The 15,417-nt window shown below is 38.7% G+C and overlaps 1 protein-coding gene across 1 annotated transcript in view; it reads left to right on the forward strand.

Annotated features, from left to right (window-relative positions):
- Positions 1-15,417, forward strand: part of DNAH7 (dynein axonemal heavy chain 7) — a 259,565-nt gene that overhangs the window by 243,117 nt on the left and 1,031 nt on the right. Inside the window, 5 exon segments of the mRNA XM_070388877.1 lie at positions 80-217; positions 4,618-4,848; positions 7,918-8,070; positions 9,854-10,031; positions 13,625-13,728. Of these exon segments, the coding sequence (XP_070244978.1) occupies positions 80-217; positions 4,618-4,848; positions 7,918-8,070; positions 9,854-10,031; positions 13,625-13,728 (804 nt within the window).

Below are 15,417 nucleotides of genomic sequence, written 5' to 3' on the forward strand. Positions count from 1 at the left end.
AATTACCTCTTTTCAGTGAGCACGTTCTACACGATAATTGATTTCTAACCTCCTGGCTCCTTGTTATTTATCTTTGCAGCACAACAGCTACATTGAATACACAAAGACACTGCCTCTGACCCCAGCTCCAGAAATCTTTGGGATGAATGCCAATGCTGATATCACTAAAGATCAGTCAGAAACTCAACTGCTGTTCGACAATATTCTTCTCACACAGGTGTGTGATCTGTGCAGCAGCTGGATTCTGAGGCTGGAAAGGATGGTCCCCAAGCAGCATGAGCCCACACGGGAGAGGTCCAGGCACAGAATTACATCTGTTCAAGTGGAGAACCATTTTCAGGAAAAGAGAAAAAGAAAATACGTACCTTAAAAATAAGTTTAAACATAGAGTAAATGAATGTGTGAGCTTTGTTTTCATCAGGCTTTTGATTTGGAAAGCATATTTGAGTATCATTCTGCTGCCAGCAGTTCTTTGAGTAGCATTATCTCTGAGTATTCTTTGATATCATTCTGCTGCTAGGAATTCCATTTTGCCTCTCTTGGCTTGAATCATGCCCCAGAACATATAATATGTCCTTTATAAATTTCTTAAAGTGGAAGAAGACTTTCAAAGGTGCCTGGAAGCAGTTTGATGCCAGAATTAATCTAGAATTTTCCCTATTTTCTAGTCTCTTACTAATGCAATGTTTTTAATGGCTTATCTTTATCAATGTTCCAGAACATTTAACCTAGTTTGCATAGTTTTTTTCACATCAATATTTTATCAGATTATATAATATTTAAAATATAATAGTAAGTATGAAATGAATTAAAAGATTTAGGAGAACTATTGCCTCTGAGACATGCAACTCTATTAGTGAGAGCATAAATGTAGGGCCACATCAGAAAACGACCTCTTAAGGCACCAGGATTCAGCATGCCATGGCACAGGTTAGTTCATTTGAATGAAAGATGTTTAATCTTACTTGTCTGTTAAGAGATCTTCTCTTGTATTGTTTTCTGTTAGAAGATATGCTTGTTTGTTTTAGTTCTAAAAGCAAATTAGTCCAAATGGTGAGTTCCCTTAATGATTACACAAAATTTTAGTAAGTTAAGGATGATTATTCATCAAGTAAATTATTCCCCTAACTGATTTCAAGCTAATCTTTTTTTATTTTTATGGAATCTCAAAGTAATAATAATGGTTAATTATTTTATAGTGCTTCTTGTATGGGAGCACTGTTCTAAATGGTTTATGCATAACAGTGTAATGCTTACGACAGTCCTGTGAGGTAAGGTGCTAATTATTCCCATTTTGCAGCGAAAAGACAGACACAGAAAGATTAAGCAGTTAACTCAAGGTCAGCTAGTACAATTTGAAGCCAGGACTCTGAACCAAATAGTCTGAGTCCCACTAGTTTGGCTCCAGAATCTGTGTTCTAAGCTGTGCGATACTCTTTCTAGATTCTAAAAATGGAATAAACCTCAAAGGCAGATAACCAGAGATGCTAGGGGAACTAAGAACTGGAATGAAAGAAAGAAAGAAAGTTAAAAAACCGGGTTGAAAGAAAATGAAGTCGCTCAGTTGTGTCTGACTCTTTGCGACCCCATGGACTGTAGCCTCCCAGGTTCCTCCATCCATGGGATTTTCCAACAGTAATACTGGAGTGGGTTGCCATTGCCTTCTCCAGGGGATCTTCCCAACCCAGGGATTGAACCCGGGTCTTCTGCACTGCAGGCAGACTTTTTACCATCTGAGATACCAGGTAAGTCCAAGAACCAGACTTCTCTGGTGGCTCAAATGGTGAAGAACCAGATTAGGAGAATGAAATAGTGTGCTATCATTGATGAAGAGTTCATGGAACTTCTGGCTCTGGTCTGTTGTAAAATAACATCTGCTAATAAGGCAGAAAGGACAAAGACCATATTTTAACGTCCCTTTTATATGTTAATACCACTAAGATCAGTTATTGCTCGAGCATGAAGTCATATACAGACAAGAATATGTAGATCTTTAGCAACATTCGTGCATGTAGTATGCAATAGTCTGACAACAGGAGAGTTATAGAGTCTTTGGCTTTTTTTAAACTTGATGGACTGTGCCATATTACAGAATACATAAAGCAGTGGTCTTATTCCAACAGAAAATGACTCAGAATCAAACAAACAAGTTTAAATACACTTGGGGTATTTTCTTAGTATGTGATTAAACAACGTCTTTCAATATTCTCCAAATCAAATTGTCAAATACAAATTAATGTAATGGGTAGGCAGGAGTTCAGTGATTCTACATTGAGTTTACCACAGTTCAGAGGCAACAAGATAGACCAAAACAGCAGAGCAAGGTCATGAGGACAGGACCTTCACATTGTGTATTGAAATAAAATATCTTTTGAAGTGAGAGGAGCTAGTGAGGTTGAGAATGTTACTTTTGCAGAGCTGTCTTACCTATGGTGAACTGCCTGACTTGCTTTTGACTAAGAAAATTGTTTCAACCTAAAATATTGTTAAACTAGAAATGGAAAGGTTGAATTCCATGATGTCTCCTTGAAAATGGATCCCACTTATCTTTATTTGATTAATAAAAGGAAAACAACTGTTAGAAGATTTCAAGTGGTATTTGTGAAAACTCTTAAAAGACGATTAAAAAAGAACCCAAGTTAAATAATTACAAATAACACCCTTTTGCTCTTAATTCTCAATATCAGTTGGATATTACTTTTAACACGTATCTCCCCAACTGTGTGATTTTGGTGTGTGAGAAATAGGTATAGGAATGTGTGTTACTAAAATATTTTTCTTACATTTTTGAAGGGTTATAGGCCTAGGATTTATTTTGGGGGGTGGTGGTTGGGGGGTTTGGTGGAGGTGCAGCTCTTGTTGGAAAACAGAAATGTTTTAAATGAGTTTATAGTACATTGTATGCACATCAAAATACAAATAGAAATCAGCATATCATTCTTCAAATGCAACAGAAATAGGTATTTCACTAGTTTTGACCAAATATTCATTACTTTCTTTGTTATCTGTAATTTGTTTTATATATTTGGTTGTAAACCTAGTACTTTGGGATTGTGGTAAAGGATTACTATATTGGCATAGTCCCCCCCCCTTTTTTTTCTAGCTTGTAATTAATACTAACATTTAATTTTTTTAAAATTTTATTTTATTTTTAAACTTTACAATATTGTATTAGTTTTGCCAAATATCAAAATGAATCCGCCACAGGTATACATGTGTTCCCCATCCTGAACCCTCCTCCCTCCTCCCTCCCCTCCCCTCCCTCTGGGTCGTCCCAGTGCACCAGCCCCAAGCATCCAGTATCGTGCATCGAACCTGGACTGGCGACTCGTTTCATACATGATATTATACATGTTTCACTGCTATTCTCCCAAATCTCCCCACCCTCTCCCTCTCCCACAGAGTCCATAAGACTGATGTATACATCAGTGTCTCTTTTGCTGTCTCGTACACAGGGTTATTGTTACTCTGGATATATGAACAGGAGTGGGATTGCTGATCACACGGCAGCTCTGTTTTTAGTTTTTTAAGGAACCTCCATACTGTTCTCCATGGTACTGAACCAAGTTATATTTCCACCAATACTGTGGCAGGGTTCCCTTTTCTCCACATTCTGTCTCCAGTATTTTTTGTTTGTATATTTTTTATGAGGATCATTCTGACCAGTATGGAATGAAACCTCTTTGTATTGTTGATGTGCATTTCTGTAATAGTTATTGATGTTTAATTTTTTATTGCACATTTTTATAGGAAGGTGTTAGGGTACCACTAAAAATCTTCCTAGAAACTTAAGTAGAAGTTATTGTCAATATGTATGGAATAGATCCAATATAGAAACTAGAAAATATAAAATCTGAAATAAAACTAAACACAATTTCCTGGGGCTGAAAAAATATGAGATGCATTCATTTATATTCTAATAGTGCGTATTCTCTCTCCATGCACACACACACACACACACACACATTTATTTTGAGGATTTAAAAGGTTTTCTCAGAAAATATAGATTCATTTATATGGTGCCACTATAAACATAAGAAATAAAAGTTGAAATGAAATTCCCCTTCCTTGCTTACAGTGTGAATTACTAAAGTCTGCTCTATTTCTATAACTCTTCCAACTGCTTGGAAGATTAGAGCTTATTTTCTTTGCCCTCTTGGGTTCAAGGAGAAAGCTATATCTCTGTTTTTGGCAACCAGTAGGCACCAGAGTTATTATTAGCAAATATATTTTTGGCGAGCTTTCTCATAGCAAAACCAGATTTCCTCCTTCTGGGCTTTGATGCCCATCATCACTTGACCACCCCACCATGGTGAATGCTTTTGCTCCCTCTGTCCACAGCATCTGCCCTTCCCTCAATTCCTAGAGAGCATAGTGCTTCCTCCAGACCTCCTTTTGCCATTGAACATTGTACATAACCTTCTAACAGTTGTTTTCCTCCTGAAGCTTCATTCCCATGCCTGTTACCATCACGTCAATAAATCTTATGTGGAGAAGAATCATAGCTAAAATAACAAAGTAGTACTCATTCTTACAAACTTTACTTTAGGAATTTTCCCATCCAGCAATTCTTAGACCTTTGTGAGCATTTCTGATTCTTGTTTGAACTCTTCCCAGTCTCGTTCAGCAGATGCTGGTGCAAAATCATCGGATGAAGTGGTGGATGAGGTTGCTGGTGACATCTTGGGTAAACTTCCAAACAACTTTGATGTTGAGTCTGCAATGAGGAGATACCCAACCACTTACACTCAGAGCATGAACACAGTGCTTGTTCAAGAAATGGGACGGTTCAATAAGTTGCTGCAGACCATAAGAGACTCGTGCATTAACATCCAGAAAGCAATCAAGGTAAGGGCAAGTCCACCAAGAAAAACTTCATTGAAATAAACAAATCGTTCATTTACTCAGCCAGCATGTATTGGGCACAGATTCTGTGAAAGCACCTTTCTTGGTTCTGGGATAGAAAGAAAATCCCTGCCCTTAAAATGTGTATGGAATTCTGGGGCTGGCAGTTAATAAGTGGGTAAGTGAGTATAGAGTATGGTACATAAAGCAGTCATTTGCTGGATGAGATACATGCTCAGAAGGCAGAAAACATTAAGAGGTAAGAAAAACAAAGCTTCTGCCCTCACTGAGCCTACCTTAGTGAGGGAGACAAACAATTAACAAATAAACTTGCAGTCAATGGTAAATTCTATGGAAAAAAATAAAATGGGATAAGGATGTGGAGGGTAAGAGATGGGAAACGCAGTCATTTGGAGTCAGGCCGTTCTGAAGAGAGGCCTGATGGAAGGGGCAGGCCATGGAATGTCTGGGCAGCGGGTTGAGCCAGCAGGAAGGCCCTGAGAGCAGCAGCCTGGCATGGCCGAGGGGTACCGTGGGGAAGGCTGGCTTGGCTCAAGTGGAGTGAGCACAAGGGAGATGGTAGAACAGAGAGAGGAAGGCACAGGCTCGCGATGGCCTTGTCGGCCAAGTTTGGGATCTTCAATTCTATTCTACAGTGTAGAGGCAAAGGGAGGCCTTCAGAGGAATTTAAGCAATAAAGTGAAATGACCTGTTTTGTATTTTTAAAGATTGCTCTGACCTCAGCGGAACGGATTGTAGGGAAACCAGAACATAGGCAGAAGCCAATTATAAGATAGAGGTCTTCCAGCTGAGTTGGTTTCTTGTAGGAGCAGTGGAGGTGGAGGAGAGTGGTTGGATATGAGTTATTGTTGAAAGAGGAGTCTATCTGGCCAGCTGTGGTATGACCTGGCAGGGCTGTTTGGCTAAGTATTCGGTATCCTGTGTTTCTCCTTAACCTGGTTCTCCCTATTTCCTTCCTGCAAAATGAAGGCCTGGCTTTCCACATTCTAGGAGATAAAAGGGGAAAGAGGCCCGAGGGAGCTCGGCAGCCGATATACGTGGATTCACTTAAATCCCAGTTTGGGTATGGGAATTCTGACACCAACTAAGCCTGGCTGGCATTCTTCCCCTCCAAGGGTTTCTTCATTTTCCTTTCCAGGTTTCATTCAAAGTAGGTGATGTGTAGTTTTGTGGGGAAAGACCCAGGAGTCTGTTTTTTAAGGCAGATCTCAACAGTCTTCATTTTAGCACCACCTTCTTCTCCTCCCTAGCTAAGGCCATCACTTCCAAATATTTGGAATATCCTAGTTGATTCTCAGCTTTGCCCTCTACCAGTTTAGGATCGAGTTTCTCCTGACAACTAAGTCAGCTACCAACAGTCCCATGCTTTCTAGCTCCCAGTATTGTTTTGCTTCTTCCTGCACCTGTAGGCTTATGGGGGTTTTTTGGAGGTGTAGTATTTTTTGTTTTCAGGGGGTGGATTTGGCCATACCACACAGCATACAGGATCTTAGTTTCCCACCAGGGATCGAACCTGTGCCCCCTGCAGTGGAAGCATGGAGTCTTAACCTCTAGACCACAAGGAAAGTTCCTAGGCTTGTGCTTTTAAGAAGGAGCCTATTATACAGAGTGAAGTAAGCCAGAAAGAAAAACACCAATACAGTATACTAACGCATATATATGGAATTTAGAAAGATGCTAACAATAACCCTGTGTACGAGACAGCAAAAGAGACACTGATGTATAGAACAGTCTTATGGACTCAGTGGGAGAGGGAGAGGGTGGGAAGATTTGGGAGAATGGCATTGAAACATGTATAATATCATGTATGAAACGAGTCGCCAGTCCAGGTTCGATGCACGATACTGGATGCTTGGGGCTGGTGCACTGGGACGGCCCAGAGGGATGGTATGGGGAGGGAGGAGGGAGGAGGGTTCAGGATGGGGAACACATGTATACCTGTCGCAGATTCATTTTGATATTTGGCAAAACTAATACAATTTGTAAAGTTTAAAAATAAAATAAAAAAAAAAGAAGACAAAAAAAAAATTCCTTTACTGTTGTTTCAGGGTTTGGAGAATGAGGAAAATGAAATGTGGGTGTTTAATCCATTAAATTTACTCTAAAATTTTCTCCATATGTTAGTTGGAATGATATTGTCAGCTATGGAGAAAACAGAAATGATGGCAACTGGCCCAGTTGCAAGATCACATAGGAATTTTCAAGGGCTTCAAAGTTTTACCATCTGTTAGGATCTTCAATTTTATTCTAAAGTGTAAAGGTAAAGGGAAGTCTTCATTATGCAATGAAGTAAAATGATCTATTTTACATTTCAAAATGGGATAAAATCAATTAGAGTTCACAGTTGCAATCCAGGATATTCAACCTTTCAAGGCACTTTGTATCATTTTGCTCATTTTATAGTTATCACTATCCTTTTAAGAAGGCCAGGACAGAGGTATGTTAGTTGTCTATTTAATAGATAAATAAACTAAGTCAAAGTTAGGCTGTGACTTAATAGGCAGTGAGGAGCCAAGTGTTGATTAAGATCTTCCAAGCTGGGCCGAATGGGTAAAGGTAGTCAAAAGGTACAAACTTCCAGTTACAAAATATGTCCTGGAGTTACAATGTACAGCTTAGTGACTACAGTCAATAATACTGTATTGCGTATTTGAAAGTTGTTAAGAGAGTAGATCTTAAAAGTTCTCATCACACAAAAAAATGTAACTATGTATGGTGATGAATGTTAACTAGGCTTATTGTAGTGAACAATTCACAATATACACAAATATTGAATCATTATGTTATACATCTAAAACTAATACTGTATGTTAGTATTATTTATATTTCAATAAAAGAAGCTTTCCATTAAAATTTGATTAGATTAAAATTAATATTTTTCTAAGAAATAATTCAAAGATTCCATGTCTTGTGAGTCAAAGAAAATACCTTTTCTTTCTCCCTTTTTTTTTTTGCTATACTTAACTAATCGTAACTGTAAACAAGTTTAATTATAAAATTATTCAAATGCTAGAATACTGTCATGTCAAACAATGGTTAAATGTGTTTCAGGGGCTTGTAGTGATGTCTACAGATCTTGAGGAAGTGGTTAGCAGTATTCTGAATGTCAAGATCCCAGGAATGTGGATGGGGAAATCATACCCAAGCCTTAAACCACTTGGGAGCTATGTGAATGACTTCCTTGCAAGACTAAAGTTTTTGCAGGTGAGGTCATCCGAATGCTCATATATTAGGTTTCTTTTGATTTCATTTTCTTCACTAGGATTTGCGACCCCATGTACGGGAGTCTGCCAGGGTCCTCTGTCCATGGGATTCTCCAGGCAAGAATGCTAGAGTGGGTAGCCATTCCTGTTCCCGGGGGATCTTCCCGACTCAGGGATCAAACCTGGGTCTCCTGCATTGAAGGTGGATTCTTTATCATCTGAACCACCAGAGAAGCCCATAATGAGCATTATTGTCTAGTTTTTATGTGTATCCCAAGCATAAATGACCACTACTCAATATCACATATAGTTTATGTAACTGTTGCAGTAAATTGTCAAAATACAAATATTGGAAGTAGAATCTCTGGAAGCTTCTTTAGGAGAGGTGTTCATGTTCAGTGAAATTAGAAATTCAAATCAATGACATTTGAAGAGAAAAAGGGACTCTCTGTGTTGATATTTCTACTGAATATTTAGCTTTAAGAGATCCCTACAATGGAGCATCCTACAAGGCCAGACAAGCTACTAATAAGGAAAATGATTTCTTCCTTGTGCAGCACTCTTCCAGGTCATGAAATCACTAGATTGCTATTTCAGCCCAAGTCAGTAATGGGCCAATTGTCTTGGAAATGTAGAGTGGGCAGAAGCCTGCTTCCTAATTACCTGGCAATATTGGTTCTTAACTATGTTCTTATTAACAATTCTATTTGTTAGAAGTATTAATTTCCTAAGTACTATATATAATGCATCAAAAGTTGCCTGTGAGGAAATTTCTCCAGGGATGGACTGACTAAACTCCCTTTCCATAATATAGGCCTTCTGTAGTACTAGACTTGGTACTAAAGAATTAAGACTGTTCTTGAAAAATGAAGACTCTACCTTGGATGCTTATAGGGGAAAGTTCTTCAAATTCACTTCTTCAGACTGACTTCTATAATTTACCACTTAGTCAGTCAATACTCAACTACTTGTTATATGATATGAACAGAATTACCCAGGTATCTTGATACTTAGAAAGATCTCAAGCTCTCACTACCCTGTATCTTCTGGGAGTTTGTTGTACAATATAGTGTCTTCATACATTAGATTCATTGTATTTTAGTGAAGTAGAAGGGAAAACTTCTAAAGGAATATTCTACCGGGTACTATAAACCAGAGAAGAAAAAAGTGAAAAAACATTATCATCTAATCAGACCTTGTAGGAAGATCTTCCTTTATCCAACTAAACATGATCTAGTAGGCAACAATGTATATTAGACACTCACTATTGTAGGGAGCTTTTCTGAAAGAATCACTGTGCTGCACTCAGTCATGTCTGACTCTCTGTGACCCAATGGACTGTAGCCCATCAGGCTCCTCTGTCCATGGGAGTCTCCCAGCAATACTGGGGTGGGTTGCCATTTCCTCCTCCAGGGGATCTTCTGGACCCAGGAATCGAACCTATGTCTCTTACATCTCCTGCATCAGCAGGTGGATTCTTTACCACTAGCACTGCCTGGGAAGCCCAAAACAATCACTGGGCATGTATAAAACAGTCATTTGTATATGCATTCATATCATTGCACAAGCTGGTGCAATGGATACGAAATTGACGCCAGAACACATGCTGAACATGCTGGCTGTTTTTCAAACTTTGAGAGTATGGCTTTTTATTCCTCCAAGTGTTAGCTTATTAGTTTACTAGAAAATAACAGGGGGAGTGTTTGGGGCAAATTTTATTAAGCAATGTTGTATTCGAAGTTGAAAGGCTCTAGCGTCTGGACACTTGTGCTTTGATACCACAGCAATGGTACGAGGTCGGGCCTCCTCCAGTCTTCTGGCTTTCTGGCTTCTTCTTCACACAAGCTTTCCTGACTGGTGCCCAGCAAAACTATGCCAGGAAACACACCATCCCCATTGACCTTCTCGGGTTTGACTATGAAGTAATGGAAGACAAAGAATACAAGCATGCTCCAGAAGATGGTAAGCGGCAGCAGTGCAGTGAGTTGGCTTATATCTTGACACTGAACAAAAACGTCACCTTCTTGCTTAATTTTCTCAGCTGTTAAAAAGGCAGAATGAGCAAAAGAGCAAGAATAAGAAAAAAATGGGGATGAAATGAATCTGAATAAAGAGTATATGTCCCTTGCATTGTTGTAGTTTTACACTTTGTAATTCTGAAGTTATTTCTAAAAAAATGTGTTGGCTAGAAAGTAATCATCAAATTAACATTACATGGGATAATCAGCCATAATCTTTTTATGGCTTGGTGTTTTAATTGATATACAGTTGATTTCCCATGTTCTGTTCATTTCTGATGTACAGCAAAATGATTCAGTTACACATATTATATGTATATATTATACATGTTTTATGAATATATATATACACACACACACATCCTTTTATATTCTTTTCCATTATGATTTATCATAGGATACTGAATATAGCTTTCTGTGTTATGCAATAGGATTTTGTTGTTTATACTTTCCATATATAATAGCTTACATCTGCTAACCCCAAACTCCCATTCCACCCCTTCCCCAACTCCTTCCTCCTTGGCAATCACAAGTCTGTTCTCTGTGAGTCTGTTTCTGTTTCATAGATAGATTCATTACTGTCATATTTTTAGATTCCACATATAAGTGATATCATAGGGTGTTTGTCTTTCTGACTTCACTTAGTATGACAACTCCAGGTCATCATGTTGTAAATGGCATTATTTCATTTTTAGTGGTTGTGTACATGTACCATGTCTTCTTTATTCATCGATGTATCGATGAACTTTTAGGTTGCTTCCATGTCTTGGCTATTGTAAACAGTATTGAAGTGGACGCTGGAGTGCATGTATCCTTTTAAACCATGTTCTTCTCCAGATATATGCCCAGGAGTGGGATTGTGGATCATATGGTAGCTCTACTTTTAGTTTTCATTATTCTGAGAGATGAATCAAAAAAAGATATTGCTGCAATTTATGTCAGAGTACCTATGTTTTTTACCAATGTTTTCTACATTCTACCTATGTTTTCTTCTAAGAGTATTTTAGTATTCATTATTACGTCTGTAATCCATTTAGAGTCTACTTTTGTGTATGGTGTTAGTGTTCTAATTCATTTTTTTTTAACATGTAGCAGTCCTTTTCCCAACACTATTTATTGAAGAGACTGTCTTTTCTCCACTGTATAGTCTTGCCTCCTTTGTTGTAGATTAATTGACCATAGGTGCATGGGTTTATTTCTGGGCATTCTATCCTGTTCCACTGATCTGTATTTCTGTTTTTGTGCCAGTACTATATTGTTTTGCCGACTGTAGCTTTGTAATACAGTCTTAAGTCAGGGAGCATTGCTCTGGCTATTCAGGGTCTTTTGTGGGGTCTTGTGTATTTTGGGGCCATGAAAAAAGCTACTCACTCTTAAAGTGACTTTTAAAGTGGCCACAATGCCATTGTAAATCTATCTAGATTTAGTATCATATATTCTACATGTGTTTGCCTAAGATTTGTCTTAACTGAATCACCCTCTAGCACCCAGTAGTTCAGGTATCAATGGGAAAAGCACTACAAAGCAAGAAGCGGGCAGGAAGGAGTGAACAAGGGCTGGGGGTGCTGCCACCTCCACTCTGTGCTGACCACAACTCACAGAAGCAAAGTGACTCACAGACCATGAAAGTGAACGTCACTCGGTCATGTCCAACTCTTTGTGACCTCAAGGACGATATAGTCCATGAAATTCTCCAGGCCAGAATACTGGAGTGGGTAGCCTTTCCCTTCTCCAGGGGATCTTCCCAACCCAGGAATTGAACAAGGGTCTCCTGCATTGCAGGTGTATTCTTTACCAACAAAGCTATCAGGGAAGCCCCACAGACCAGGAAGGGCTGTTAAAACAGGACCCAGTTAGTATCTCCTGTCATTTTGTTTTGTGTTTTCCATATGGCCCGTGAGAGACAAAAATTTATTTGTCCCCATCACATTTCTTATAAAATTGTTGCTAGGTTGGAGGGAACTTTTATCCCCATTGCCGCTGTTCTTAAGCGGTTAAGATGAATTCTTCTCTTTACTCCCTCTGACATAATCTTTCTTTTCCAAGTAAGAAATAGATCACCCATTAGTTAAAGCCAGACATGTACTGGGCTGTGCTTACCAGTCAGCAAGGTCAGAGTATTAAAAGCTCTCTGGGACCTGACTGCAATCTCCTCTACTTTCTCTGTTCCCATCTATTATTGTGACTGGCCTGCAGACTAAGATCTGGCTGGAGATGTGGGCATGTAGGATGTGCTTGCAGATCTCCCTGGCCCCCTCAGGCAGATCCACCCCTGACCTGGCTCCAGGCTCAAGATGCATTTTGCAATTCAGCTTTACTAGAGTTATTCTTGGGAAGTTATTGGATGAGTGCTTTACCAGCAAATAAAATTGACCTTTTATTCCAGCTATTCTTTCCGTCAGTTAAAACCTAGAGAGAACAGAGGGTAAGTCTTCCCCTCAACATCCATCACTGGGCTATCCACATGTGGCCTTTTAAATTTATAACTAAAATTAAATTTAAATCTCTTGGTCCCACTAGCCATGTTTTCTATGTTTTAATAGCCAATCATATTGGAAAACATAGATATAAAATATTTCCATCACTGGAGAAAGTCCTATTGGACAGCACTGCCCAAGTGGATTTTCATATCCTATTTTCACAAACTGCTTTCGTCAGGAGAGCTGATTTGATTCTAACTGTACAAGATAGAAACAGACATTCAGTTCAGTTCAGTCGCTCAGTTGTGTCTGTCTCTTTGCGACTCCATAGACTGCAGCACACCGGGCGTTATTATTTTACAAATATCTTCCAATTGTTCTCTGGATAAAAAAACAGATATAGAGTTAAATGAATTGTTCAAGATCACACCTCACATTAGGAACTCTTCACCTATGTCTTCCTAAGTTCTTCAAGGCCTCCCTTCATATCTGTGCAACAAATTACAATGAATATTTTTGTGTGCAGATACCCATATTCAATTCATGAAACTTTACACAAGTGGATAGCCAGGGATGTGATCCAGGTTTCATGGATTCCTTAATTTTTGTTCTTCAGTTGATCATGTATGACATTGCCTTTGGGATTCTCATACAGACTGAGGTGCAGCCTTGGAGTGAGAAGATTCTAAAAGGGGAGGAGAAATTTAACTCTCAGGACGTAAGACATCAGCAGAAGGGTGTTTTGTTCCCATGCTGCCTAGAAGCCACTGGGTCCCTACAATGACATTAAGAACTTCTGTAGATTTTGTGGACTCGACATTATAGTCATTGGTCAATTAAAATAGAAACCAATGTTTACCCAAACAGAGAACTTCATGTAAACTAATTTAAAATTCCTTTCCTCTTTTTGTCTCCCACATCAAGTTTTACTAGGCAAAGTATAGCTATTCTTAAGAATATTAACACAAACTCAGAAACTGACTTTAGAGCAGATCTTCGTTTGCTGAACTAGTGTCACTTGGACAGTAGTCACCTGTAGGAATTTCAGCTTCACAACTCAATCTCAATCTGTATGTATATGCAAAGTGTTGTATTAACCTGCTTCTTTTATATTTAGGTGTTTTCATTCACGGACTATTTCTGGACGGAGCTTCCTGGAATAGAAAGATCAAGAAACTTGCAGAATCACATCCCAAAATTCTTTATGATACAGTGCCTGTGGTTAGTATTTTCTAATGATATATATGTGGGGGGCTATTTTATACACGTACATACACATATGCAGTCAACTCTTTTTACAGTAGTTATGTTTTATAAACTTGCTACCAACATTAGTGAATACCGAACTCCTAGGCAAAATATAAGGTTTTTGCAAAAAACCTAGGCAGAAACACCTAGGCAAAAATCAGGTGGCCACATTTTTGTTAACTGATCAATATATAACTTTATTTTGTGCTTTTGTTTAAAGATACCTTATTTAGTATATACTGTTCATTCATTAACATTGAACTCATGGACTATAACTTATTCCTAAACAGTATTTATAAGGCATATCACAACCTTCTTGTATGAGGAACATAGATAGCACCTCAGCCCTACACTTAGGGGCCTTTTTAAACAGAACAATTACCAACCGAAAAACAAAATGCAAAAAGCTTAGCATCGAAAGGATACTTGTTTATATTATAGTTGCAAGAGTTGAAACAAGGTGGCAGAATGTCACCAGGTTCAACTTCAGTTGGGAACATGCTTGCTGGTGACTTAGTTTTTGCTGCTCTGGCATGCTTACGAATGAACATGAAAGCACAGAATATCGATATTAGGATTAGGACTAAATCTTAGTGACAGGCACATTTGCAAATATGGAATCCAGGAGTAATGAGGACTGACTGTATACATGTGTCCACATCCACATATAGGTTTATGATTTCTCTTACATATACATTGACCTAAAAATGTGAAACTTGCAGATTAAAAGATCAGATCAGATCAGATCATTCACTCAGTCGCGTCCGACTCTTTGCGACCCCATGAATCGCAGCACGCCAGGCCTCCCTGTCCATCACCAACTCCCGGAGTTCACTCAGACTCACGTCCATCAAGTCAGTGATGCCATCCAGCCATCTCATCCTCTGTCGTCCCCTTCTCCTCTTGCCCCTAATCCCTCCCAGCATCAGAGTCTTTTCCAATGAGTCAACTCTTCTCATGAGATGACTAAAAGATAGTTATATGAAAACCATCCATTTAAAAAAATTGTTTTCTAGGCACCAGTCTTTAGCATGGGCATACTAAGCTATATAAATACTAAGTTTCCAGCTGTTACTGCATTATGAGAAGATGGCTAGAGAGATTTTCACGTAATTTGAAGGGTCAGTCTGGGATAGTGATAAAATATAGGCTGAGTTTTACATGAACTTATATGAATTCTGTTTGTGGGACACTGGGAGCCACTCAAAGACAGGCAATAATCCTTCAGAGCAGCAGTTCTAATCTACAGAGAGGGACCAGCTGACGGCCGATTGCAAGAAACCTGCCATATATATACCAAGATACTGTGGACAGATAAAGTTTCAAATAAGAGACCCAAACTGAAAGTCACAAGGGCAAAATGTCTGCAATTTCAGGAGTCGATCTGGGTCAATTTTTTTCTTTCATATAGAAACTCAAGTTTGTGAATAGGATTTTAAGTAGATAATCTTCTGAAAAAGAAGTCACTAGTAAGAAAAACTCCCATTAAAAAAATCCACTTAGTTGAAACAAACCATGTCCAACTTGAGTGTGAAGTCCTTGTATTCAACAGTATCTGAAGAACAGCTTTCTAGATCTCCACAATTATGTGGCAGAGAGACTAGTACCCTTATTAGCGCCTTTACACAGTTTGTGCTTAAACCTAAGAAACAACAACAAAAA

Source organism: Bos mutus, chromosome 2 (genome assembly GCF_027580195.1).
Source record: "Bos mutus isolate GX-2022 chromosome 2, NWIPB_WYAK_1.1, whole genome shotgun sequence".
Lineage (NCBI taxonomy): Eukaryota > Metazoa > Chordata > Mammalia > Artiodactyla > Bovidae > Bos > Bos mutus.